The sequence below is a fragment of the Pangasianodon hypophthalmus genome, chromosome 11 (assembly GCF_027358585.1).
Source record: "Pangasianodon hypophthalmus isolate fPanHyp1 chromosome 11, fPanHyp1.pri, whole genome shotgun sequence".
NCBI lineage: Eukaryota > Metazoa > Chordata > Actinopteri > Siluriformes > Pangasiidae > Pangasianodon > Pangasianodon hypophthalmus.
In genome coordinates, this window is record NC_069720.1 from 19,177,545 (window position 1) to 19,205,234 (window position 27,690).

Sequence of the window (27,690 nt, forward strand, 5' to 3'; positions counted from 1 at the left end):
TAATGGCTCTTGTAAATGAATTGCATATGGTGAAGCAAACACACTAACCTCTAGTTCCTTTGGGACATGGTCGTTCCACAAGCATGCCCCTCTGTGTCTGAGGCCACAGGATGTCCCTTCGCTCTACACTGTCACAGAAGCGCTTGGGCAAAGGGAACGACTCCAGGGACGGAGGCGTGGTAGTTCGGGACGGAGCCACTGGGGGTTTAGGGGGCTTGTTGCCGACCCTGGTCCCTGTAGTGTTTATGGTTGTTGTTAGGCCTCTATGCTGTGCTGTTGTTGTTGTCATTGTGGTGGTAGTCATTCGGGGTGGTGCTGGCACTGAGGTGGCATCTGAGATAGGCGGGGCTGAAAGAAAGAAAGATAAATTTAGTTCATGATGACCTGTTTTTTTTAATACCTTTTAGGTAATGGATATCCACTGCTAGAAAATCTTTGATTCTGAATTGAGTTCTGGAAAGAGAGCAATATGGTTTCTTTTTTATGACCTACATTTTATTCCAGGCATGGCAGAAGCATTAATGATGGAACAACAATGTTTCTGTCTGCTATTTTCAAGCATGCTCAATTAGCTTTCAACAAAGAAACATGTATTTTTATATTGCACATCCATTTAGAAGACAGTATGTGATAGACAAAAACACTCATTGGTTTTGAAATGCACACAAAAACATGCATTCACTACAACTCTTCTTAAATGCTGTACTGGAAAATAAAGGTTTCTGTCACAAAAGGAGTTCAGGATTTCTTGTAGTTAAATTTGCATCCTATCAGGAAAGCAAAAACATCAGTGATGCCATCCCTGCTTTGATAAATGTCAGAGTCTTCTTTGTTGCTGCCAATTCACACTCATGAATCACTGCCCACATTTCAAAGTTATATAAAGCACACTTCCTAAAAAAATAAACTAAGCTGGCTGAAGTACATAAATAGTGTACAATGAAAACACAGACCTGTTAAATCACACCATGTTTAAATCTAAATAAATACTGACCAATATCTCCTACCTCCAGCTGGATGGAAACAGCTTAGTCTGGCAGCCTGCTGATAATAGCCCCAGAGTGTGTGAGAGATTCCGGTCCAGTGTGTGTGCAAAAGAGCTTTCTCTTTGAGATTGGTCATGACCTACTGTGAATTAGTCTCAACTGACCGGGTGGAGAGCTCTGGTTCGATTCAGACTGCAGAAAACTGCTCCAGTCACTCCACCCTGAAAAGCTTGATGTTTCCCCGATCAGTTTTTTTTTTGACACTCTGCCTGCCATGCTCAAATGTCCATTACTCTTAATCCATTTTTTTCTTCCTGACACTCAACATGTGTACATTCTCTGCTTGTCGTGCTGAGGGAAATAATACAGTGCTGGATATTCTACCAGCAATTAAATACTGCTGCCAGACTCACAGCGTACATTAAGCCTGAGTGCATGCAACGCATATTGAAAAGCTAACACTACCAACATGGTGACATTTTTTTGTTGCTGCGTGCAACTGTTCTGTAAAATCTGCAACAGAGCATTAACGCAAGCTCTGCCAATATGCACCAAGTTCCAACTTTGTCTTTGGAAACAAAAGACGTTGCGCATCTTTGCGATGTGTGAGGCACGCTATGCAGGCGAAGCCTTTCTTGAGGTTTGGTGCTGTTTATTTCTGAAGTGCGTGCCACCGCTGGGGTTTTGATTCGAATCCTAGCTTGGTTGTGCTGCTTGAGAAAGCAAATAGAAGTTGTATAAACGAGGAAGGAAGCACTGTTGTTAACATATGGCTGAAAGGTCATGTGGCTTTCAATCACACTGAGGAGCTCACAGATATACAGTGTAAACAGTAGACACCATATTAACCACTGTTGCTACATCAACATGGCACTCCATTTAAAATCCAAAAAATGACATTAACTTCACATTTTAAAAATTTAAGGCAAACAGTACTAAACTGTAAACATACATAGCCATCAGCTTAGATAGCCCCTTGTGTTAAATCAAATAAAGCGTGTCAGGAAATGAAAACACATGCTTTCAGAGCCTCCACTTGCAATAAATTACTCGTTCTACTTGTTTTGAGTCGTCAGTAATACTTACACCCACATTAATGGGTGTAAGTGATACCCACACCCACTGTACCACTTGCCAACATTTTTTGGAAAGGAATCTTAGTTGAATGCAATTCAGCCAACTTGGAAAAACAGCGTAACCTCCTCTGATCCCCAGTGATGTTTATTTAACGTTGTGGAAATGTTCGTAAGACAATAACTCAACTTGATATCGGGCAATTAGGGAGCGACCTACCGCACTAGACATACAAAAAAGAAAGGATTAAAAACACAGAAAAAACATTACCCATCTCATCTACTTACTGGAACCTTCATTCTTATTCTCATATCCAATAAGCATGCACATCTACATCTTGTGAAACTCGTCTCATATATCAAAGTTCCAGCCATATAATCTAAACGTTTTCATTCACAAGCTTTCCTGAATCTTATAAAATGGTACTGTAAATATCGCCAAAACATTTGAAAGGAGAGATGAGAAAACAACATGGCTGATGAAGTATAAATAGTTTTTCCAGCTCTCACACACCCATTAACTACAGAACTGCGGTTTACGGAAATACTGCATCGGAAGACGTTACTGCTATACACTGCAACACTGTTTGTTTACACTTAGGATAACGCACAGACCTGTTATTTCTCCATCCAAAATTCTACAGCAGGAAGACTACTTGAACCAGTGCAACAATTCCACACTGATACTTGAGTGTTTGCTATGAGTCGATGGGAAAAGAAAAATACAGTAGGGTCAGTGTCACCTTGTCATGTCTGTGATTCTTTGATTCTCTAAAAGAAAACGACTATATGATTATAATTCAAACACATATAGCGGGGCGGATTTCTTCGCCATGCCACTGCTGGTTGAGGTGGTTCTGTCGCCTAGCAATTGAGGCTGTTGTGGAAGGGAAATAACAACCTTTCTAGCTCACATTTGTGTGTCACGGCTAATTTCACATGCTGAGTGAGTGATGCTGAAATGACATTGCTTTATATTCACCTCCATATTGGTTAAACTCTAGAATTGTCTTCCTAGATTAATCTGTGCAAAATTCAGGAACCTACTCCCTCTCTCTCTCTCTCTCTCTCTCTCTCTTTTAATGGACAGTTTGCGAATCTGGAGCATCGTTACTCTTCCCTTGACAGCAATCTGTTTAATTCATTTTTAACAAGGGATTAAAATCAGACTCAAATTGGTCCTACATGTTAATAAAATTAGTCTATTGGGTAACAGGTTAATAGGTTTAGGATTCTGGAAATAATATAGTATACTAGGCTATTATTATATACATGTATACAAATTGAGCAAACTTGGGATTGTCCATCTCCTAGCTGAATTGTTTTCCCATCACACAACGCTGCTTGTCACAGTTTCTCTGAAGGGTTATTGAGTTGTGCTGGGTTTGTTAGGCACCTGTCGTGAAATACTCAAAATTCAAAGAAACAAAATAAAATGAAAACCAAGCATATCTTATTTCATGTTAAAAGGCATGCCGCATGTCTCTCCTGTGTTGAGTGAAAATAAAGAAAAGGAAACTCACTCAGTGGCTGCCCATGCACCTAAACAGAGCCATGTCAGTATTTTAATCTTTAGTAAAAAAATAAATTAAAAAAATGCAGAGAATTTTGAGTGCAAACCTTACCAGACGATGTTAAAAACAAGCAATCGTTGCTTGAATCACAGGAAAGATCAAAGTACACAGTGTTAAAGAAATGTTACTGTGAGTATATATAAAATATAAATGAATATGAAACATTTAAACATTGTTTAAATGGTTGGCCAGAAAATTGACTTTTGGAATGAGTGAGAAACTTTTGCAAACACTGTCCTACTGCTGAACGTTTTTGTGCACTTCGACCCAGAAACATTCAGGATGTCTGTGTGACTGTTTGATCAATCGATAGTCTGTGCTATTTTAGCTCGGCTCACGTGGTACCTAGGTAAGAAGGGTAGGCAAATTCAGTAGGGTACGGGTCTTACCTAGGTACCACGTGAGCAGAGTACAGTTAGTACAGCAAGGCTCGCTTGGCGGTGGAAATAGGGACAGCATGATTTGCCAAGCCTTCCAATACCATCCAGAAAAATGCTACTAATTACATTAAGACATTGTGGGATTTTTGTCATTCCTCTAAAGTAGCACTAGATGCTGTATTCTATGGCAGCAATTGTTCACTCTTTCACTCATCACACTGGACCCAGGCATTCTCTGATATTAATTTGCCCTCTGCTACAACAAGGACCATTTTTCTTAAGCTCAACAGACCAGCAAACCTGAAATTAATATGTCTGTCGAACAGCAAGCCCAAAGGGAGCCTTCAATTAGCTTTCAAGGAAGAGGACAGGAAAGAAATATTATATATAGAGTTATAAAAGGTATATTCATAAGCTGCAGGGATGACATATGCTCACTCTGTACCCCTTAAACCCCCAACACTTCTTATAATAAGTCGGGAATCACCGCTGGGTATAAGAGAGTCATTGGGAATATAAAGGCAATAATCTATGACATGAAAAAGGGGATGTTGTCATGTGTTGTCAGCATAGAAAGGGAGAGGGATGAATCTGTGAGCTATGTTGCTAGAGCTCTCACTGTCCGTGCGCACAGACAGTGAGGTGAAAAATGAAAAGTGACAGCCAGTGTATATTCTATATTATGCTTAATGGCCACACTCAGATGTGCAGAGCTCGCTTGTTCACATGAGTAATGCGTGGCCTGTTAGCTGAGCTCGTCGTGTTCAGTAACTGCAGCTAACGGCTGTGCAGCTGAAGGAGGTACGCGGTGAGATCAATGCCTGGACTAATTTGTGAAGAAGATGTACAAATCTACAGCAGTGGCACAAGGTCCTTCAGCGCACTGCTGAGTAGATTATCAAGCTTCAAGCCGAAGCCGAGGACGCCTGCTCTGATTAGTGCCTCTTCTATGCTACAACAAGCGAGCGTGTTAAACACTGATCTTCATCACGACTGAAACATTGCTCCCAGGTGGTAATCAGCCACTAATGGAGAGTGCAACAGGAAACAGGGAGTCAAAAAACGTAGCTCAAACAATTACAGGCATTTGGAAAGGGGGTGGATAGGGGTGTCAAAAATTAAAGTTCATCCTCTGAAAAACTACTTAAAAATCACAGCAGGATGTGTATAATCCTTCAGCAATAATTAAAGAAGCTTAGTTCGTAGCTGTTTAATAGTGCTCCTAGAACTATAATAAACAAGCAATTTCAAAGGCACGACACAAAAACATGATACTCAATATTACCATGCATTAAATCTGATTAGTTTTGTTTAACACTTTTGTGTACATTTTTACAGCCCTCAGATTAACTCCACCCTTACTGTAACAGAGTTACTCAGATCCTCAGAGCTCTGTCCCTCTTTTCATGAACCCACTTTAAGTTAATATCTTTGGCATTAAATTTTCTGATATGCCATAAACATCACTAATCAGATCTAAGGCGGTGTCTTTGCTTCATAGAGTGTAAAATCTGCAGTTGACTAAGCTGTGTGTGTGTATGTGTGTGTGTGTGTGTGTGTGCCCTCTGTGGGTCTCATATGCCAAGAACACTGTGTTTCCTCTGAATACGCTGTATACTCACTCACTCACTCATGTTGTTAAGTGTCAGTAGATTCTCCCAAACCTTTAGGCTATATCTTGCTCATCCTGCACATGTGAAACAACAACATTCCAAGACATGCAAGAGATTATTTGCTCTGAGTCTCTTGCCAATGCTGTATCAGTATAGTGAATGAACAGTTACAAAGCTTTGAGCTCCATGTGATGCAGTATTGCATGAATCCACAAAACCTCCTGAATAGCGCAACAAAAAGGTGATCACCCTATTGTCCGGACGATGCCAGAGCCATCTGTGGGCGAGAACCAAGGGAGCACAACTGGCCTCTGAGAGAGAGGGATGGCATACTGTCTCTCCCCTCTCAATCACGGCAACACTAGCCAATCGTGGGCATCTGTCAGCACATGTATGAGGAAGAGGGTAGACAGCACTTTCCTTAGAGTGGTGCACCATGGCCAGCAGTTCGAAACGATGTAGTTGGCTAGCTTCACCTGTCCCAGAGGAAGCCCTTAAGAGCCTTCACTCTCCCTGGTTGGTAGTTGTGAATGATAAGGGAGAGTTGGCTGGTGAGTGGGAATTTGCCAAGACTAAATTAGAGAAAAAATGAAGAAAAAAGGAAAAACACTCTTTTCCTAGGTTGAACAGAGGTTTTGTATGTGTGTGTGTGTGTGTGTGTGTGTGTTTGTGGTAAATGCCTCCCCAGTGTACAACTACTTGGTCACAACTAGAGCACTGGTCATGCCTGATTGACCAAGCTTTTATTATAACCCAAGTCAAGTACGTCTCATTTGGAAGTCGGTGACCTTAAACAAAGACATTAATCTGACATACCCACAAAAGACCAGATTTAAATTCATTAAATATCCATCATTGCTAAAAAATGTATTAAAAACATTTTGATTGATAAGTGATTAGCTACTTAACCCCAATTACTACAAGGGCCTTATTTGGAAGAAACAATACATTTGAAGTGGGCTGTTCAACTGACAAATAAGTGATAGGATCCTCCAAAATCAACTACATCCATATATATATATATGTGTGTATGCGTGTGTGTGTGTGTGTGAAGTCAAATCTGACACCAACCAGATGTCCATATGGAGACTAACATGGACATTGACACTACTGGACTCATATCATTATAATGCTCAGTTGAAACACTGATTCTAGGCATGTACTACAGAAACCTAGCCATCCGTGAAATTGCAGCTCGACTCCGGCACATCAATTAGCAAAGGGGTAATATATCAAACTAAAAGTTTGATCATACTTTCAGAGCTCGTTTTAGCTCCAGGAGAACAGTTAATGATTTAACTACCCCATAAATCACATGACACGGCATTGCCACTGATCTAACAGTAAACTATTTTTTTTTCCCCGTCCATCTTATTTAGACATTTACCCAAACATAGTGAAGTAATAGTTTTAGGATCGATTCCTCTTTCTGATGCTTGAGGTGCAACCAATAGCATGCAGCAGTATGTCAGGTGAAATCACATTAACAGAAACTATGGCTATCATCTCAATTAGGTGATTATCAAGGTTTATGAGCTAATTGCAGAGGCTGCGATAAATAAACACTCATTAGTAAGCCTATAAAACTCACGGCAGGCTGCAGTCAAATAGTTTGAAAATCGCTTGTGCACAAATGTACCATAAAATAGACAAATTCTTACTTCAACAGCACTAACGGAAGGGTAAATGAATGGCCATGTTTCTCTTGCAGAAAGGAAATGAGTTTAATATTTTTTTAACTTTATTTTAGAGCCTGGCTCAAAGAAATCCCTAGAACTCTTCAAAATTTTCTCAAAAAAAAAAAAAAAAAAAAAGTTGTAGGGTTCCTGCGAAGCTTTTAAGGGGACATGGTGATGGAAAAAATTATAAGATGGGAGGAAATTTTATATTTCAATGCTTTTTGCGTTTGTTCGCAAAACTATTGCGTTCCCAGGAGAAACTTTGAGTTCTCTCACAATTTTTTGTGTTCTCACACAGATATTTGCGTTCTCTCTTTTTTCCATCTCCATGTCCCCTTAGGGGTTCTGTAGGTTCCTGCTGCCTGTGTTAAAAAGCACAATAACTATAACAAAAGTGAGACTGTGTATGTTCATATACACAATAGTGGTTTCATCAGATGGTGGTTTGATAGAACTGTTGTGTGTGCTGATTTAAATCAATGCCATGTGAGTCTCAGACAGAAATCTCCTCGGCCGTATTTGTCTCCTGGCATGCGTGAGTGAGAGAGGAAGAGCTGTTTACTGCTGGTCACGCTGAGGTGAACTATCAGCGGCTGTAGAGACTGCCACCCACATGCTTAGGAACACAGTGTGAGCCAGGAGAACCAAACAGTAAAAATAAACTCTTGTCTGTTTAATTTTAAGTATTTACTTTATTCAAGCATTACATCCACCTTAGTGATTTCTAGAAATGCCGGCATTTCAAATAGTTGAGGATCCATAAAATGTATATGATTATGTAGCGCTTGTCAACATTTCAGCTATGAGATCATCATATCTCATATAACATTATTTGGGTCTGGCTATTTTCTCAATCTTTTTAACTGCGAGGTGGCTATATGTTGTGCTAGTAGGAGCGTTGTACGGTCAGTGCTGGACCTTATTTTATTCAGTTATGCTTATTTACACTGCAAAAAACTGACATCTGTTCAAGCAAAAATATTTATTTTGTATTTCCAATTATAAGATATAAGATTATTAAACTGATTTCCAGACATTTCTACTAATTTCAAGCTTTACATTTTGTTATTCTATTGGCAGATAATTTTGCCTCTTCCTAGAAATAAGCAAGCAATTACGATCTGCAAAATTATCTGCCAATAGAACAAGATTATTTCAAGCTTGAAATTAGTAAAATATGTCTAGAAATAGATGTAATAATCTTGTAATAAGTTTCCTGTAATCTTATAATAGGAAATGCTAGATAAATCTTTCTATATGCAAGATATAAGATTTTCTATATTTTCACTTGCTAAGATGTCATTTTTGAATTTTTTTTAGAAAAATCGTTCTACCATGAGCAGATGTGTGGAGTACAGCAGACTAGGATTTGGATTGAGTAGCCTGTGCTATAGTTACAGCAGAGAGATGTGTGATCACTGTGAAGCACAGTACGTTTAAACATAGCTACATACCAAAAAAAAAAAACCACCCTTTTGTTCTGCTAAAGTTAATAAGGATTATTTTGCGTTTTCTTTTTCTAGTTGAACTTACTTATCCACCGGTTAACGATGAATTAAAAACCTATAGCCCGGACATTATATCTGCACCAGAGCTAATTTTCAAACAGTTTTGCCATCGTATCAATTCACAGTCACACAAGCATCAAATATGCGAAGACTGCTTAAGTCTGCACATTTTTTTCTTTCTCTACTGCATGATTCTCTCTCTCTCTCTCTCTCTCTCTCCACAATAGTCTTTCATTCATTAAAAAAATATAGACTCCAGAAACGTTTTCTCTTCACAATTATTACCCCAACTCATTCTAATAATAGCAGTGTAGCACCACTTCAATCCCTACTCAACTGCAGAACAAAACATCTATAAATATCAAACTTTCTCCTTCGCATCGCAATGCAGCAATTATATCTCGGCATGTCTCACGCTGGCAAAGACGCAACTTGAAACAATTTGCTCATGGGTGAAGAAGAGGGGAAAAAAGGCTAGAGAGAGAGTAGTCATCCTTCCCTTCATTATTCAAATCTAACCTAACGTGCATACTGATCGTCGTCCATGGGGAACGAAACCCAGCTGCATATGCGATTTAGTTACAGTAAACTCCAGCTGCACAGCACACTATGCTCCTCAGTTAAAGACTCCAGTCTGTCAGTATTGAGGACAATGAATACATTTTAAAAACCCTCGAATCTGAGTAATCTGTGTAAAGTTGCTTGACCTGCAGGTTTTGAATAAATCTATCTGGAGTCTTACTCAGGCCTTAGCATGGAGGGTGAGTCGGATTATGGTGATTAGGATTATTATATGTTCATCTTAAAAGTCTGCTCTTGGCAGATAAATTAAGAACATGCCTCGCTGACGTGACGTGACCTCTGAGACTGAGCTCTTTCTTTCTTATCACCTCAGCAAATGCAAACTGTTTGTTTAAGAGCTGATAGTCAACTGGGACTTTGTGCCATTGGGAGAGATCTATTGTTGCTCCGAGGGTGCTTGTGTACCTGCTCAGACAGGTATGTCTCTACCGATGGCTCTGGGAGGGGCAGATCTTTTTCTCTCTGAGGGAAAAGAGCCAGTTACATTGGTCCCTTGAGCCTAAGCATGAGGGAAGGAGGGAGCATCTGAAGAAAATCCCCCAACACAGATGTCTTATCATATGCTAACCGAGCCTGTGATGTTGTTTACGGTTGAGCCCAGTAGCTTCACTTCTCCGTGTACCACTTCCGAAACACATCAAACACAGATTAGGTCTAAAATTAAAAATCACTCACCCGCAACATTCAACACAGAGACTGGGAAATACTAGAGAAATACGAACACACTCAGCCAATTGGCATTTGGACATGTACATCATCAGCAGGAAGTTCTTACCTGTGTATATGGAGCTTGTTTGGTACAACGATGATGCTCTACACTTGTCACACTGTTTATGTTGTCATATGTATTGTTGTATATGTTATGCTATGATACTGGAGGTGAGATATTTCAGTTGTTCATTCATTTTCAGTAGTCGCTTTATCCTGGTCAGATTCCCGGTGAATCTCAGGAGTGATGCAGGATGGAATACACCTGTGACGGGATGCGAGTCCAGAGCATGAAACTCACACACATTCGCACCTAGGGTTAATTTAGTGTAGCCAATCAAACTACTGGCATGTTTTTGGAGGAAACCGGAGAACCCTGAGGAAACCCACAGGAACAATAGGAGAACATGCGAAACAGTAAACCGAGCTCAGGATTGAACCTGGAACCCTGAAGCTGTGAAGCATCAGCATGCCATACCTCCCCATCTGATATTTCATCACGCTGTATTTGTGGAATTGAATCAAAATCTGACTTACCGTGAGCTGGATCGGGTGGTCCAAAGGCCAAGTTGTAGCGCAGAACGTAAAAGTTATTCCACACGTAGAGCTGGTTGTCCCTGGGGTTGTACTCCACGGCGGCGATGTACTGGTACTGGTTGGGGAAGTGAATGTCCACGTACTCACCACGGCCCTGCTTAGTGTTGTACATGTAATCGATGACGCCTTTGCTCACTTCACTCTCATTGTCCTCGTATGTGGACCGGACCACGTAGAGCACACCACAGATCATAAAGGCGTTAGAGGCTGAGCGCTTGTCGTATGTCGTTTCCCACGTCGCTTCGAAGCGCAGTGTGTATGGGTTCAGCTGGCTCAGCACCATCATGCCGTTGTTCTGCTCAGTGGCATAAATCACCCACAAGCCGTTCTCGTCCACAGCCAGGTCGATGTCCGTCTTGCCGCCCCACTTGTATGGCGACGTGTCATGGTAGTTGGCGTTGTTGATGATGGCCTCGCCGCTCTTGATTCGTGTGCGCAAGTCAAACTTCACAATGTTGCGTGTTCTCTCCTTGTTAAAGAACACAGCGCCGTCGTACACCACGAATCCGGTGCCGTCCACTCGATGGGGAAGTTTGTATGTTACGGTTTGTCTGGAGTTCTGAAAATCGTCAAGCGACGAGTACTCGATCAGTGTGTCGGTGCGGTACGGCGTCCAGGGCATGAAATAAACTTTGTCCCCTGCTTGAAGAGGGTCTTTGCACCAGGCACCAGCTTGCTGCTCCGCCTCGTACAGAAAGGAAGGATCTCCGACAGCTTTCAGAGTTCCAGGACAAACAAAAACTAGTGGCAGAGAAGAGCAGAACAGAGAACAGTCAAGCGTAAGCAAACGCAGGCCAGGTGTATTGCAATTAGATGGCCAAGTTGCCAGTCTGGCACTACATCAGCTTGATAATTGGGTGGTCTGAGAGGACAGGGACAAAAAACACACACTGGAGTGGCTAAGAAGCTAAAGCTATTCAGCATTTAAATGAAATAAGAGGGAGTTTATTTTAGTGTGATGAATCTGGATCTGAAAGTAATTGAAGCTAAAACAGAAAATAAAAGTAGTATTATGTGTCTGAAACCAAAGGCTCCCTGCTGCTCTGGACATACTGTACACCGAAGGGGAATGAGGGATATTAAACAGCAACTGAAAGTCAAAGAAAAGAAAGGAAAAGAAAGCAACCAACCTGTCCTGTAAATAAACCAAGGTAACTAAAAGACACTTGGTAAAAAAAAATGACAGGGAGATTTTCAACAGCACCATACAACATGTCTGCAAATGTGTACACTGAGACATTTGGCATTTATGTGGCCTTTATGCTATACCTAAGAGAGGCTTTCTTTCTGACTAAATGGTGCAAATGTCACAACCATTAAGATTTAAAGCAGCATTACGTTTTTGAGGTGTTGCGATTTTATTTCTTCCCTGAACACAGACACAATAATCAAATGTGAAGACAGCAGCAAGTGGCAGGGTTGAGAGAGACAGAGAGAGAGAGACAGAGAGAGAGAGAGAGAGAGAGAGAGAGAAACAAAGCAAAAGACAGACAGAGAAAGATGCAGACAGAGAGAGAGGAAGACAGACAGACAGGGAGACAGATGGACAAACAGACAGGGAGACAGATGGACAAATTGTAAGAGAGACAGACAGACAGACAGACAGAGAAAGCCAGAGTGTCAGACAGATAAAAAAAAACAGAGTGCGAGACAGACAAATAGTCAAAGAGAGAGAGAGACAGAGAAATATACAAAGAGAGAGCTAGACAGACTGATAAACAGGTGGAAATAGACAGAAAGAGTAAGACAGACAAAGATAGAAAAAGAGAGTCAGACAGATAGACAGTCAGACAAATAGTGAGAGAGAGAGCGAGAGAGGGAGAGGAGAGAGAGAGAGAAGGAGACAGAGATAGCAAGACAGAGAGATGGAGAGACAGAGAGATAGAGGGAAGAGAACGACAGTTAAGGCAGTGAATTTAATAGGCTAAGAGAAAACCTGTTACCATGGCATGCTATGGAGGGTTGGAAAGCCAGGCAATAAGAGACCGAGCCAAACAGAAAGACAGATAGAGCACCCAAGGGTAAAAGGGAGGAGGGAGGTGGAAGGGGGAAACCCCGACAGACTCCAGCCTCTCGGCTAACACATCACAGCTAACATTTAAGTTGCAAGTGTCTTATCATATCTTTATAATGAGTCCTCCTCCCATTGCTGCAGTTTTACTGACCTTTACTGAATCAAGAGGATTTTTTTCTTACAGCCTGCTAGGATCAGAAAGGCAAAAGTAGGGATAGGAAGGTTTTTACAACCATATGCCACAAAGAAAAAAAGAAATGAAAAAGGAGCTACAGGGACTTTAGATTATGTCAGTTATTTACCTTTTTGCTCCACTTCTATTTTAAGCGTGGGAAGAGAGAATGAAAGGGGTGCAAGGGGGGAAAAAGAGATTAACATGAATTAACTATCATGTCCATGAACACATGCAGTTAACATGTCATGAGTTAAAGGACATCATTTACAGACGTACACCTAGTCAGAAAGAGAGGGAGTTAGTTTAGAGTCACTCACGCGAGATCCTAACTCCCCTTAGAGAAAAAGGCTGCGTTAGTAATCGAGTGGTAAAAAAGTGCAACAGCATTTGTTCTGGAGTGAACAGGAGCAGATCAGTAGCCCTGCGCACAAGAAAGTCAATTTCCAAAAGAACTCAAGAAAAGTATACAAGAAGGAGAGTACAGTACAAAGATATATTATCCTAACGTATATAATATTCTACAATACTTTACAATTTAGAGACAACACAGTAAAGAATTATTTTCTAGTTTAAAATGCTCAGATTTTGTTTGACCAGCTTAAAAATAATGACACTCCATTCTACACTACTTTACTTATTTTCAGAATATAGCACTAGATATTAATTTAGTTAGTGCAATTTATATAATATATCTAATGTGTAAACATATCACATATATTTTTAAAAACTGTCCTTGAGAGTTGAGTTCTTGTGAAAATCACCTAATAAACAAACACAGAAAAAAAACAAGTCTCTAAAACATATAATATAATAGGAAATCTAAAACTTTATTTACACTGCAAATGTGACATTTTAGCAAGTGAAGATATCGTGAAGTTAACTAATATTTTTTATTATGAGATTATATAATAAATATAAGACCAGTAAGCCTATTTGTAGACATACTAACTTCAAGCTTCAAATTCGATAGTAGATAATTTTGCTTCTTTCTAGAAATAAATGCTGAAATAAGCTACATTATCTGCCTGTATATATATATATATATATATATATATATATATATATATATATATATATAATATAAAAGCTAAATTATTTGCCAATAGAAAAATATATTTGTTCTAATAAATCTAACAAAATTATAATGTTATCTGTTGAATTTGCTAATATTCAAGCTATTTTTACTTGCTAAGATATAATTTTTTGCAGTGCACACACATACACACACACACACATATATATATACTGTGTATATATACATATATATAAAAAATATATAAAAGTAGCTGTTCGGTTAATATTTCTTTGGGTACAATGTTGACAGAGAGTTTGGTATTGTAATTTCTTTTCTGTATTTTGCATAAGTGCAAAACATTTGTCTGAGTAAACCTAAGAAGAAGTAGAAAAAACATTTAAACTTTTCAATAATAAATCAAACACATTATTCAAACTGATATTTTTGAGACAGGATAACTCGAGCTTCCTATAAATTCAAACAAAGAGTAGTCATGTTAAATAAATGGACAATGCTGTGGACGGCAAGTGAATAGAGAAATCTGGAAAAAATCATATTAAAGCATGTGTTAAAAGGAAAAAAAACTGTGATTTCATCAGAAGATAAAAAGAAAAGTGGCACATAAGCAGAAATGAGAAACAAATCCACATCATATAATTTACCATTCATACTAGCACACTTCTAGTCAATATCTGGCATAATTACAGACTTGGTGGTATTTTCATTACATGCTTTTGTGTCTATCTATTAACAAGACAATGTCCTGACAAAAAAAAAAATACAGAGAAATGGAATTTCCTGTCAGACTGATTTTATTTTTTAGATGTGTTTTGCACTCCTCACTAGAGTTCTCGATTTGTGTAACAAAAAGACAACTCCCACAGATACTCTCCTGGTATATGGGACAAGTGAGTTGGATAATAATATAACCATCCGAATGCCTAATGGACCAAAACAATCTGCACTGGTAATGTAATAGAAAATCTCAAAATAGAGTGCACTTGTTTAGTTTGACTTTGTTCGTGTTTTATGTCAGTTCTTTTTCATGGTGTCCAGATTACAGACACCTAGTAGGCTTGTGCGATATTGATGATATTAATGATATTACTGTCCCTACATGATATTACCTTGCTACAACATCAAGTGACGTTTACTGTTTTTATTATAATATATTACAAGACATGCCAAACGTCACGCTTTTTGCATAGGAACTACACAATTTAACATCGGAGTACGGTAGTTTGAGGTATCACTCAAAAATATGTTGAAAGAGCCCAAATAAAATAAGATCAGCCAATGGACATAGAAATCTGGAATGATTTCGTGCAAGGGTTTTGTACTGACACAGCCTAGAAGCCTTGCCCTTTTCTCCCAAACTCGCACGGGCTCCCTTGCTTTCTGTCAGCATAAACGGAGAATGTTTTTAGTTCAATAATGTGAAACAAAATCTAAATGCAAAATCCAAAAATGGTCAAAAACAGCCAGGAGAGAAAAGGACAAAGATTTTGATGCAAAAAAGATTAAATAGGCCTACAACAAGTGTCAAATCTAACATTTTAAATAATGTTAATGCTGCTGATGATTAGAAGGTAATTAAATACACTTTTATTTATTTATTTATTTTTTTAATGGCGCTCTCCTGCATCATCACCAGGGCTGTTTATGTTATGTTTACTGCGCATTACTGCAGATTTACCTAAAAATCCACCATCCAGCTGAGTTTTTACAATTGCCACAGCTCTCGACTGCACAGCTGGTAGTATTATTATGCCCCCTTTACTCTTCCGAAACCTGAAATTGGTGGAAATGCTTGTCCTGTCTTTTTTTAGGCTAGTGGTTCTAGACGATTAAATAGTTTATTGCGATATTTTAAAATGGAAAAACGTGAGCAATCAATATCACACAAGCCTAACACCTAGAATACAGACTCTGCTGGGAGTTTGGTAACCTGTGAATCTACACAAGCATTAGATTTGATTTAAGCATCAGACTGCACAGCTATTCTGGGTCATCTGATATTCTTTAGAGCAGTGGTTCTCAAAGCAGGGTCAAGCCAAGGGGTCAGTGATTTTATCAACGTTTTTATATTTGTATCAGTGTTTTTATATTTATTATTGAGTTCTTATAGCTATCCAATCCTCAATAATGCAAAAAGATGTAGCCTATAAATAATGTTAATTTGGACTTAATGTGTTCTTCTGGTGGAATTTTTTAGGAATAAAAAGCTCTATAGCTACAATAAACAGTCAAATTATTATTGATTAATAATAAACCTAATATCTCTATAGTTAATAAATCTGTTGTGAGGGGTCTGTGGAATTTATTTTACAATTCCCTGGCTGAATTGGCTGAATTACGAGTTCCTGGCTGCAAAAACTTTGAGAAGTGCATGTATCAATAGCTTTGGATGCTTTTGTCTGGCTCTTCACTATGCAATCGAACTAATGATATTATTTTGCTTTCACATATTAAGATGAATAAATAATGGTAAATAAACAATATACCACTAAATATCATTTGATTAATGAGGAGCACAAGTGACATCTAAAAAATAAAGAGACTAACAAAAAAACCTGGCGGTCACATACACTATATGGACAAAAGTATGTGGACACCTGACCTTCGCTCCCGTATGTGGTTCTTCCTCAAACTGTTGCCACAAACTTTGAAGCACACAATTGTATAGAATGTCTTCGTATGTTGTAGCAGTACAGTTTCCCTTCACTGGAACTAAGGAGCTCAAACCTGTTCCAGCACGACAGTGTCTCTGTGCACAGAGTGAGGTCAATGAAGAAATGGTTTCCCAAATTTGGCTTGTCCTGCACAGAGCCCTGACCTCAACCCCTGAATGAACACAAATCCTCACAGCCACACTCCAAAATCTAGTGGAAAGCCTTCTCAAAAGACTGGAGGTTATTATAACAGTAAAGGGGGACTAAATCTGGAATGGGATTTTCAACAAGCACATATGCATAGGGTGTCCACAAACTTTTGGCCATATAGTATGTGCAAAGTATTACTGTAAGCTTATTCTACACCAAGACAGTTCTGTAAAAGTAAAAAAAAAGCAAATATTAAACAAATCAAAGATCTCCCCAAAATGATTTAAAAAAATAATGGTTAAAAGAAACACAATATAACAGCATCTTAGGTACCGATCGAATTAAGTGAAGAATTACTGTTCCCCTGTGAGGGACGTTTAACGTTCACTTTATACATATTTCTAAGTTTGTTTGGTCCTTAGAGAAATTATAAATGAGTAACAGAGTAATTTCTGCATAAACAAAATGATGGCTCATACTTACTATAAGGGACACATTCATACTGGACCTCAAGGTATTTGTAAGTTCCTGGGCAAGGGTCAGGGAAGACATCCAATCCCGTAATGACAATACACTGGGTTCGATTATTGCACCTGAGGGAGGAAGTGAAGGAGAGAGAGACAGAAAAACACAGAATGTGAGTGAGTTACAAAAAGGGGGGAAAAATCAGCTAGGGATTTTAGTGTGTGCACCTTTAGAGCGCACGAGGGCTCAACTGCCAGTAATGCAATTGGTCTTGTTGTGCTCGGGTCAATATGAAACAAACAGCATCATTCGAGTAAAAGGCCAGTGGATTCAGAAAAGAATGGCTTTGTTTGGGATGAAAAGAATGAGACTGAATATTAGCAGAGGGCACGGACGCCACAGCAGACGTCTCAGACAAAATGAACAATCCAATCTAAAAGTGTTCATGATTAAATTAGAAAGATTTTGTGTGTACCTCACATGCTGATTAGTCCAAGAGAACAATTCTTATAAAGCATTTTCTGTTCAGTTTCATACGGCGTATTGTGGGCTTGTCCGGTTTGGTTTGTTAAACAACATTTCACAGAAAGGAAAAACAAAAACATCATAATTAGAGATCTGAGCAGCTTAGTTACAATGTAAATTATGATTGATTAATCATAGTGCCTGCCGTTTTAAAAGTAGATCCCTCTCTAGAATATTAATGATACAGACTGAATCATGCTGTGTGCTCAGTGGGACTGTCTTGTTTATGTTTTTTTTTGTTGTTGGACTTGTGTTTAAAAAAAAAAAAGAGAGAAAAAACTTTAGGCATTCCTCTCACTACGGCCCCACTGAGGTCTCAGACAGTTACCACAAACCTACACAACCACATTGGGCAGTTCACCGCCCTGATGAGGCTTAGCATTTTATCTGTCGTCTGTAGCCTTTAATCAATATCTCTGTCCATGTGCAAGTGCCTACTATTTCAATTGATCGCTGAAAATCTATCTACAGTACATCGGTTAATGCTGTAGAATTTCTGCACTGCTTCCTTCTCACTCTCTGAGTTTGTGTGTGTATGTGTATGTGTGTGTGTGTGGGGGGGAGTGTGTGTGTGTGTGTGTGTGTGTGTGTGTGGGAGTGTGTGTGTTATTTTTGGTAGAGAGAACAGATGTGCCTTCCCTGAAAGTAGACATTTTATGAAAGACAAAAAGGGTAGCTGCTAAAAGGCAAATTGATTCCTGAATCTGAACATGCCTGTGGACTAAAAAGTCCTCAAGCTGTGACAGAAGAAAAAGTACATTTTCACACAAAGCAGTGTCCGAGAAGGCGGAAGACAGCTGCCCTGATATCTTGCTGACTAAGTCAGTTGTCTTATAAGGCAGCGCTTTGATATCTACTAAGGTATCTGTAAGAAAATGGTTTGAGACAGGCTTTGAAGGCAGCATGCATCAACACGTTGCCAGGATACCGACGTACGCTAACAGTCACTAAACCGAAAGTCCACAGGTGAGAACAGGGGTGGGCGATAGGATATAAATATCATATCATGATTTCTACGATATAGGTTTGCTCAAAAAATGCCAGCAATTCAGTAGTGTTGCATTACAAACACTATTATAATTATTACTATATAATAATTAATAATTATTATAATAATATAATTATAATAATTACATTATTTTTTAAAAAAATACTAAGAAAAATGTATTTTAAAATGTATTAATTTTTTTCAATGTTTTAAACAATGCAAGAGAAGATTTTTATATTTTACAGTTTTAAAGATTAAGTCCAAGATTTTAACAGCACAATTAAATTATATTAATTAAATTAATTAAAAAATATATATCCATGATTTCTCAAAATTGACATAATTTATTACGATATCGATATAATATCATCATATAGGACAGCCCTAGGCGACATGGAATGACTCATGACTGGAGAAAAGAGTATGACTATTCTGTGAATACATCAGGGTTTTCTCTAGAAATAAAATAAAAAATAATTACACAAACTGCTCCCTGTCTCACCAGTGTTTTCTGCCACCATGTTGAATTACAGGATGTGCAGTGAAAGATCGGCCAGATGAAGGCACTTCGAAACGCAGCACTCTGTGCCGACTCGATGCTTTCCTGTCTCTGAACGCAGCCTTAGAAGGCAGGACGCTGTAGCGCTGAATGTCTGAATCACTCTGCTGGCATTTTTCTGACCATTTTTTTCTCTGCACTTTTTCCCCTTCAATCAGCAACCAGCTAGAACAATAAAGTCCTCTTGTTTTCTGCGGTTTTAATACAAACATGGAGACAACGTTATCCGAGATGGATTGCTGTATACAACAGTGCAATATTGTTTACGCAGATCCTGAAGCACAGCTGTGCAATTGTGTTGGTCATATTGAGAAGCAAGGACAATACACAGACAGAAGCCATGGTGAGAAAACTGTCCCTCATATGGATTTTTACTTTATTAACACACCACATGTGTGATAACAGATGAGAGTGCGAGGCCTGTTGCTCATAAAAATGAATTATAGTGCTGCCAGAAGTTGTAACACATACCTTTAGCTGCTGCATTAATGAGCCAGTTGGCTCTTTTTATCTGTGGTGCTGTTAATGAGAATCGTAGAACACGGTCTGTGATATATTTCATTTACTAACACTGTCTATACATTTACATAATGGGATATGAGACTAAATTATAGCTGTTTATGTTCAAAGGACAGTTTATGCTTCCATGGAGGAAGGAATGACTTGTAGTGTGTTGCCTGAAAGGAAGAAAAAAGTTGAAAGGTTTTACAAGGATATTTCTCGTGTGATGTCTTTATAATGCACGGTGATTAAAAGGGAAATAAGCCTCATTTGCTGAGTATATAATACAAATTTTATAAGAAACCTGTACTTTGTGATATCTGCATTCGATTCTAATTGGTCAGAAGGTTGATTAATTTTCTATGAAGGCAGCTCTGCTATTCAAATAACAGGTTTATATTAATGTGCTTATTCTAATACATTATTGTTTCTATAGTAACAGCACAGGGACAGGGAAAAAATGCTTTTCAAAGTAAAATATTATTGTTGATATGGTGAAGCTTTCTGTAAGGAGATGACTATTTAACATTTATGAAGAAGTCTCCAGTGGCAGTGCTTTGTAAAAGTCAGAGGTAAAGCTGTTCCTGCTTGTTACTAATTTATATATCAGAAATACCCTTAAAATATACTTCAGACATAAAGGAAGCTATTGAATAAAAAATATTTCAGACATTTGACCTTGCTGTGACCTTGACCCTGTTTGGATCAATTCTAATCAATTCATCTGCAGGTTAATGATAATTCCATATAAATCCTACAAACATTCAACCACTCCTTCTTGAGATATTGTGCTAATGAGAATCTCAGATGGATAGACGGACAGACAGATGGATGGAGGAACGGACAGCCCGAAAACAGAATGACTACCCCACTCAGTGGTGGAGGCATGAAAAATGGGAAAAGACTATATAATATACAGTTATACCAACCTGATGGCGTCATTCCAATGAGGGAAGAACACATCTAATATTTCATCACGTATTCAGAAGCTAATCTTCCCGTATTTGACCTTTAAGGAGAGCTAAGCATCGCCTCTGCCTGAGCATCGCACAAGCACAGCACACCGTTGATTAAAATCTCCTTCCGAAATAGACCCATGGCTGACAGCAAAGGTGTTTACAGAGAAGATGAGACTTTCTTACAGATGACACATCACACACACATACACACACACACACACACGCCTCTTGTCACCGGGGCTTGAAAATGTAAGCATTTAAGGACTGTGTAAATGTGTACTGAATGGTTTCTCCAAACCCCCACCCCAAAACTTGCTGTTATATTTATTGTGAGGTTTAGGGATGAGCAATAAGACAAAAATAAGATATCATAATTCTCTTTTTTTTTCATAATATCATAGACATTTCTATGATACACGATGTATCACAATGTATAGAATTGCTCATAAACTGCCAACAATATAGCAATATTGTACGGGAGTAACGATACACTCTGGTCACAATTTGATTCACAATACTGGCTTCATGATTTCAGTTTGATTTGATTCTCAGAATATTTTGAACATAATCTGAAAGAAGAAAAACTATGACTGAAAAGACTCCTTTTTTATTTTTGAATCATAAACAATGCAAAACAGTGTGCATTTTTGTCTGTATGAAGCTAAATAAATAAAAATTGCTATGAACCAAGGTTTAATATTGTAAATAAAATGTATTACAGGTTCACCAAGCTTGAAAAAAATAATAAATTATTAAACTGAATATTCTCCCAAAAATTTTGATTGAATAAACAAATTGTCTGACCTGGGGTAAATAACTGACTGAAACATAATGAGTGCCATAGCAGAAATAGAGCTCCAAAGTCAGCTAAAATGCCCGTTTTCCAGCTGGTGTTGTTTGAAAGCTACTGAAGAGCTCTTTTTAACCATTATAACGTGGTCATGTAACCATCGTATGTTGCGTGTTGGTCGTTGCAATACAGACCTATCAGCTATCCGACTTCACAAGTGCAGATCTCACAGGTTCTTCACAAAAGAATGTGATCACGTGACCGGTATGTGCTATATTTTATGGGCTGGTCAGATTGGGACCTCTGGGGTTCAAACAGTGCAACTGCATTTGATGCATAATAGAATGCTTATTTGCACATGTCCATGGTATTGCACCATGTCACATGGTATTATTACACCCCTATAGTATTGCATTAAAAAACTATTCAATAATTTATATGTGCACAAAAATAAATAACTATTTTTATATTTAATTTTTCATATCTTAAATTAATACTGAAAAGGAAAAAGAATAATTAATGTTAAATTAAAATGTTAATAACTGTAAAATTTTCATATTTTAAAAATTAAGTTTTAATAATTAACTGCTTCCAGTCAGGTTAAAATTAGATTTATTAAAAACATTGTCATACTGCCCAGTCCTAGTAAGGGTGTAAGCAGAGTTTGGAGACAAGTATGTTTTTTTTTTTTGCTTTATTAGGGCTTCTCTCAAGGTAGCTGTCATCTAACCATTTACACACACACATACACACAAATATATACTTCAGCATTTCAACTTGTCTAATGATTCTCTATATATCTTTGTAGTTGTTTAGAAGTCACACAGCACAGTTGTATAAAACATACCTCCATTTTGTTTTAACTTGGCAAAAGGAAAAGATCCAGTTAACTTTGAAAGAGAGTTCATGGATAGCAGTTACACAGACTGCTCAAGTGGTAAATGTTTCTATAGGAGCAGCGATTAGTATAACATCTGCAATTTGATTGTCAGGAAAGGCATCAGTATTAGGGTTTTGAAATCATGGTCGAAAGCAAAAATGCAGTGAGATGCTCCTTTATTAGTATGATATAAAAGGAGGAAAAGAATGGCAGTTCTTCAGGTGAATGAGAATGTCAATGTAGGATGTGATCAGACCTTCAGACACTCCTCACAACTACAGAGAGAAGGATATTATAGTAGGGTTACATTATAGTAGGGTTACATTGCATTAATTCATCATTAATTCAGTGGTGCAAGAAGCACAGAGACGTGGAAAAAAGTCATTCGGAAAGCGATCCTTCACCGTATTCCCGAAAAGTGGACAAGCGCATGTGTGCTGTACACCAAGAGACTGGTACCAGTACGACAAATCAGTACAAAGTTCTTCTGACTGATCACCTTTAGCCTATGATGAAACATTTCTATCCTGATGATAATGGTTTCTTCCAGACCCTATCCACAGGGCACAAGGGCTCACTGAATGGTTTGATGAGGATGAAAATGATGAGCTACGGTCTTCACGGTCACCAGATCTCAACTCAACCAAACACCTATGGGAGATTTTAGACTGACGAGTTAGCCAGCGCTCTCCACCACCATCATCAAAACACCAATCGAGGGAATATCTTTTAGAGAAATGGTGTTCATCCCTCCAGTGCAGTTGCAGAGATTTGTAGAGAGTTGCAGAGTAGTAGAATTTTCCCAAAACTGTCAACACTCTGTAAGCCTGAAGAGAAGAGAAGGTCACTCTAAATGCCACAGCGATTCTCAGTAGTAGAAGCAGTGTGTCTAAGAAAAGAGCCATTTTCTGCGCAACCACTTTTGTGGGTTTGGAAGGCAACAAATCGATGTCGTCGTTAAACCTGCAATTGCTAATTATTGTCATATGCCTGGGGTAATTACAATGAACCAAGACGAAACAACTAAATAATCACGTTCTTCTTGGTGCACGCTAGGAGGCAATTAATGCAACATAAACTTGCGCTCAAATGGTCCAATCACATTGAATCACTTTAAATGAAACTACCAAAATACCAACAAATGACTAATATTAAAAGTAATTTGCCTTTTTTTGTTCTTTCCTCATTGCTACAGTGCCTTACACAAACATTTCACACTGAGTTGAAGTTGGTTTCTAATTCTTCAGAAGTGCTTCTGAGAAAAGCCTCAAAATGATCCTGTAAAACCTTGGAATGTGTTTTTCTTTTCCCTTTTCATTTTTTTCATAACAGGTGTTCCTAGCTGTTTGTAGGCTGTCCGTCAAACAAGGGCTTAGTTGACTAATAAGTGAAATTGCACATTTGTCTGTTTAACTGAAACAGCAGCATAGGTTAACTGAGGTGAAAGTGTATCCCTGTGTTTCTCTAGCCAAGGCAAAAGAAGTCATACACTGTCCACCCTGTTTCATGCATCACATAAGAGAAGTCTAAAACAAACTTGAGGACTTTATGCTTTCCCTGCAGTAATCAACCTCCTCTAGTGATTAGAAATCAGGGAAGTCTCTCAGTGTTCTTCTTGATTTCACAAACAAGTGCAGTTTTTTTTTTTTTTTTTTTTCCTGCTTACAGGTGTTTGCATAAAGAGAGATATGGAACACTTTAAAGGGCATTATGTAAGATTATTTCTCTAACAGTTAAGTAGGCAGATTTGATATTTGAATGATTTTTTTTTTTACTTCCACCTATGTTCATCATTCGCCACTTCCAGGATCTCAGGTGGCCTGTAGAGTGGAGTGTCTATAAAATGACTGACGAGAGGCACATTCAAACACAAACAAGCAAGCGTGTATGTGTGTGTGTGTGTACACAAGCATTTCTATCAACAAAGAACACTACACTTGTTTTCCTGAACACTGGAGGCAATGATAAAGGAGTAATGGAGTAATGGAAGGAAAGATATATAAGAAATATGTCAGAAATAAGTTAGCAAATACACATATGGGCTTTCTCTGGAAAATCAAGATTGATAAACTTACTTAGCTTAACTTAATTTTTAGGTGTTGAGCCTACATTTGGTCTCAGAGACCTGAATCCACGCTTGGCCAATTCCAAGTTTTATCTCCATTGAAATGAAGCATTGGGTTCTAAAAACTAGCCCACATCTTTTATTAATGCGCACTAATCAAGCGTCATGATGGATGATTATGATGTTGGTGGTGATTCATTACTTGGCCAAAAGATATAACAACATGAAAAGTGCAAAACAATGCAATTTCACATCTGGGCTTGTGCAAACCTACGGAGGCACATCCCTTTGAAAAGTTTCCCCATGTAGATTAGCACCCACTTGAGACGGCTAATTGCCTGCAGCTGAAGGGCCTAATTGAGCCGCTGCAGTTTCAGGCCTATTTTCATACAAATCATGGCACATGTATAATAAGCCAAGCGGAAATACAAACAACCCACGCTGCCTAGACCTACAAAACACATCAAAGGCCATGTCATGCGCAACTTCCTGTTTGCCAGAGCAATGCTAGAAAAGAGGAATTGCAAGGCTCCAGATGTATGTTAGTCAATCAATTGGCAAGCGGATACATGAAAAACGAGATTTTGTTTGGTTTTTTAAAAGCACGTTTGAAATGATTGTTGATGATTTTAGAGGGGGAGATTCTCCGTGCTTGGTTCTAAGAGCATTTCTATGAGTCAATGCCATGCAACCAGGAGGCCTGATTATAAATGGAGCAGATGAGAGAAAAAAGCGTGGTTTGTAGAATGCAAGGATAGGAAGTTTGAGAGGTGTATTTCGGTCATTTCACCAGGCCGAGTATTCGACAGGGAAAATGACTGAGTAGTACTCAGATTCCAGAGGAAGGAAGGAGAGGATCTTGCACTGCCACTATATGGACTGTAGTAAGTGTTTCTGGAGTCTGGCTTTGCTTTTGGTCAGTATGTTTAAATGCAATTTGATGACCATAAGTACTTGGTGCATTGTACTTGCAGTACAGTTACTTGAATGCTTTGTGCTGCAGAACTTGCACTGTAGTGTATTCTGCTCAGTTTTTTCCATTGTCACTGTGTGCTTGCAAACCCGTAGTATGTGAAAAATCAGACATTCCTCCCTATAGTTACATTTTAACATTTTAAATATATTAATATTATGGCTATTTCTGGAGGTATTTCTTGTTTCATTGTATGGCAATACTTCATTTGATGTAAAATGTGTGATGAAGAACATTCAATTACACATTTATTGTGTTGTCAGAGCCAACCACTGCTATTACTTGCATAAACGCTTGTCCATCAAAAAATCAGTGGTGGAGTAGAAGATTTACATGTAACATAGCTACCAGTTTAGCTATTGGCCAGCAGTCTTAAATAGTTTTGAAACAAATTTCCCTCATTATAGGGTTATATCTACTAACTGTTTTTTGCTATCTCAAATCATATTTCAATATTTAAAAAAATTAGCATTTGTAAATGCTCAAGAGTGATCACTGCTGTTTTGTTCTTTTCTTTCATTTGAAAAATTGACTAATTTGTTACTGCATAAACTATTTAAACTGGCATTATTTTCAGGCCAATCATGGCTGAAACATGGAAGGTGAAGAGACATAATGTCCATAGAGAGAGATTTCATATAAAACACATATTAATTTATGTTTAATGACTAATTCTGCAAGTGTAAAAGAGCCCTAAAAAATAAAATAAAATAAAATTAAATTCTCCATTTCTGCCCTCAGGTGGTGGAATGGCAGTCAGCCTTGTCTACAGTGCTAGGTTCACTTCTGTGATGTGCTCAGAAACACCTACAGTTCCCAAAGTCCCAATTACAGTTGGATTTTCAGCAGAGTTTTACAGTTTCTGAATGTGAAATAGGCATAACTCACAATCTGTAATGCCAGCAGCCAAACAGAAAGCATGTGCACTCCTTAAACATTCTAGCTGTGTGCAAATTTTATTTGCACTGTTAACAACAGACTTTGTCACAATGCAGCTTTACAGAACTCCAGAAGCAGATTAAATCCTTGTTGTGCACGCCACAGGCGACATTGGCATGGAAGAACTACCTGAGACGAGGGTTTGGGGTTTGTGAAATTTTTGGGAGTTAGAACTGGACACAAACGGATGTGAAAGATAGGAGCAAGAAAGTTGTGTAAAAAAAAAAAAGATGGAGATACATTTTAACAGTATTTTGAAGAAGTCAATGGTGAGGTAACTGTTCAATCACACACAGTGACAGACGAATCCTGGTAATGTACCAAAGTATTGTTAATATCAAAATCACGCTAAATTATGTCACAATAAGCTTTTCTGTGATACTGTGGATATTGACTGATTTGGTGTTAAGATTTTATATTTAATGTTTACAATTGTAATACTATGTTTTCACATATGTTTAATGTTTTTCTCCTGTTAGTGTTAAATAATTTCTGTAAATATTTTTAATACAAAAATAAAAACTTTTTTGTAGACATTAAATAAAGTATTAACAACCAGGCTTTCTTTTAAATGCAATACAACTGTTTTGCTGGCAGTTTGTTAGCAGACCTATATGTCTTGATATATAGTGTATCCTATAATGACTTTGAGAATCGTGATATAATATTTGTCATGTCGCTCAACTCCTATGATATACAATAGTAAACTACAGTATTCTAATAACATAAAAAATTAGGAAAAACGTCTGTGTGGTATGGACTGATCTCTCTGTGATGGCTCTGCTGTCATTCACTTTGCTTAATTCCAGAAGCTTGAGTCAGCTTCAAACTGTCCTTCACGTATACACTAGTACAAGTATGTCACATAGTATTGTAGAGTGTCATATAATATTGAAAGACATCACATAGTATTGTAGGATGTAATATAGCATTGTAGGATGTGATACAGTATTGTACAATGTCCTATAGTATTGTAGGATGTAATATAGTATTGTAGAATGAGATACATGAGATACTGTGATGTAGTATTGTAAAATGTTATATGGTATTGTAAAATGGCATAGAATGTCAGGACGTGATATAGTATTGTAGGATGTGATATAGTATTGTACAATGTCGTATAGTATTGTGGATGTGATATAGAATTGTGGATGCGATACAGTATTGTACAATGTCATATAGAATTGTAGGAAGTGATATAGTATTTTACAATGTTATATAGTATTGTAGGAAGTGATATTGCAGGATGTGATGTAGTATTGTACAATATCATATAGTATTGTGGATGTGATATAGAATTGTGGATTCGATACAGTATTG

The 27,690-nt window shown here is 38.1% G+C and overlaps 1 protein-coding gene across 22 annotated transcripts in view; it reads right to left on the reverse strand.

Moving 5' to 3' along the window:
- adgrl2a (adhesion G protein-coupled receptor L2a) overlaps nt 1–27,690 on the reverse strand; it is a 97,283-nt gene that overhangs the window by 25,352 nt on the left and 44,241 nt on the right. For 15 of the 22 annotated variants that reach the window (XM_034308668.2, XM_053237979.1, XM_034308667.2 and 12 more), the window contains exons 4-7: nt 17,210–17,319; nt 13,017–13,031; nt 10,641–11,441; nt 49–348 (exon numbers count right to left, since the gene is read on the reverse strand). In XM_034308668.2, the coding sequence (XP_034164559.1) occupies nt 49–348; nt 10,641–11,441; nt 13,017–13,031; nt 17,210–17,319 (1,226 nt within the window). The remainder of the gene's footprint in view (nt 1–48; nt 349–10,640; nt 11,442–13,016; nt 13,032–17,209; nt 17,320–27,690) is intronic. The other 7 variants (XM_034308669.2, XM_034308670.2, XM_034308666.2 and 4 more) reach the window with 1 other exon arrangement.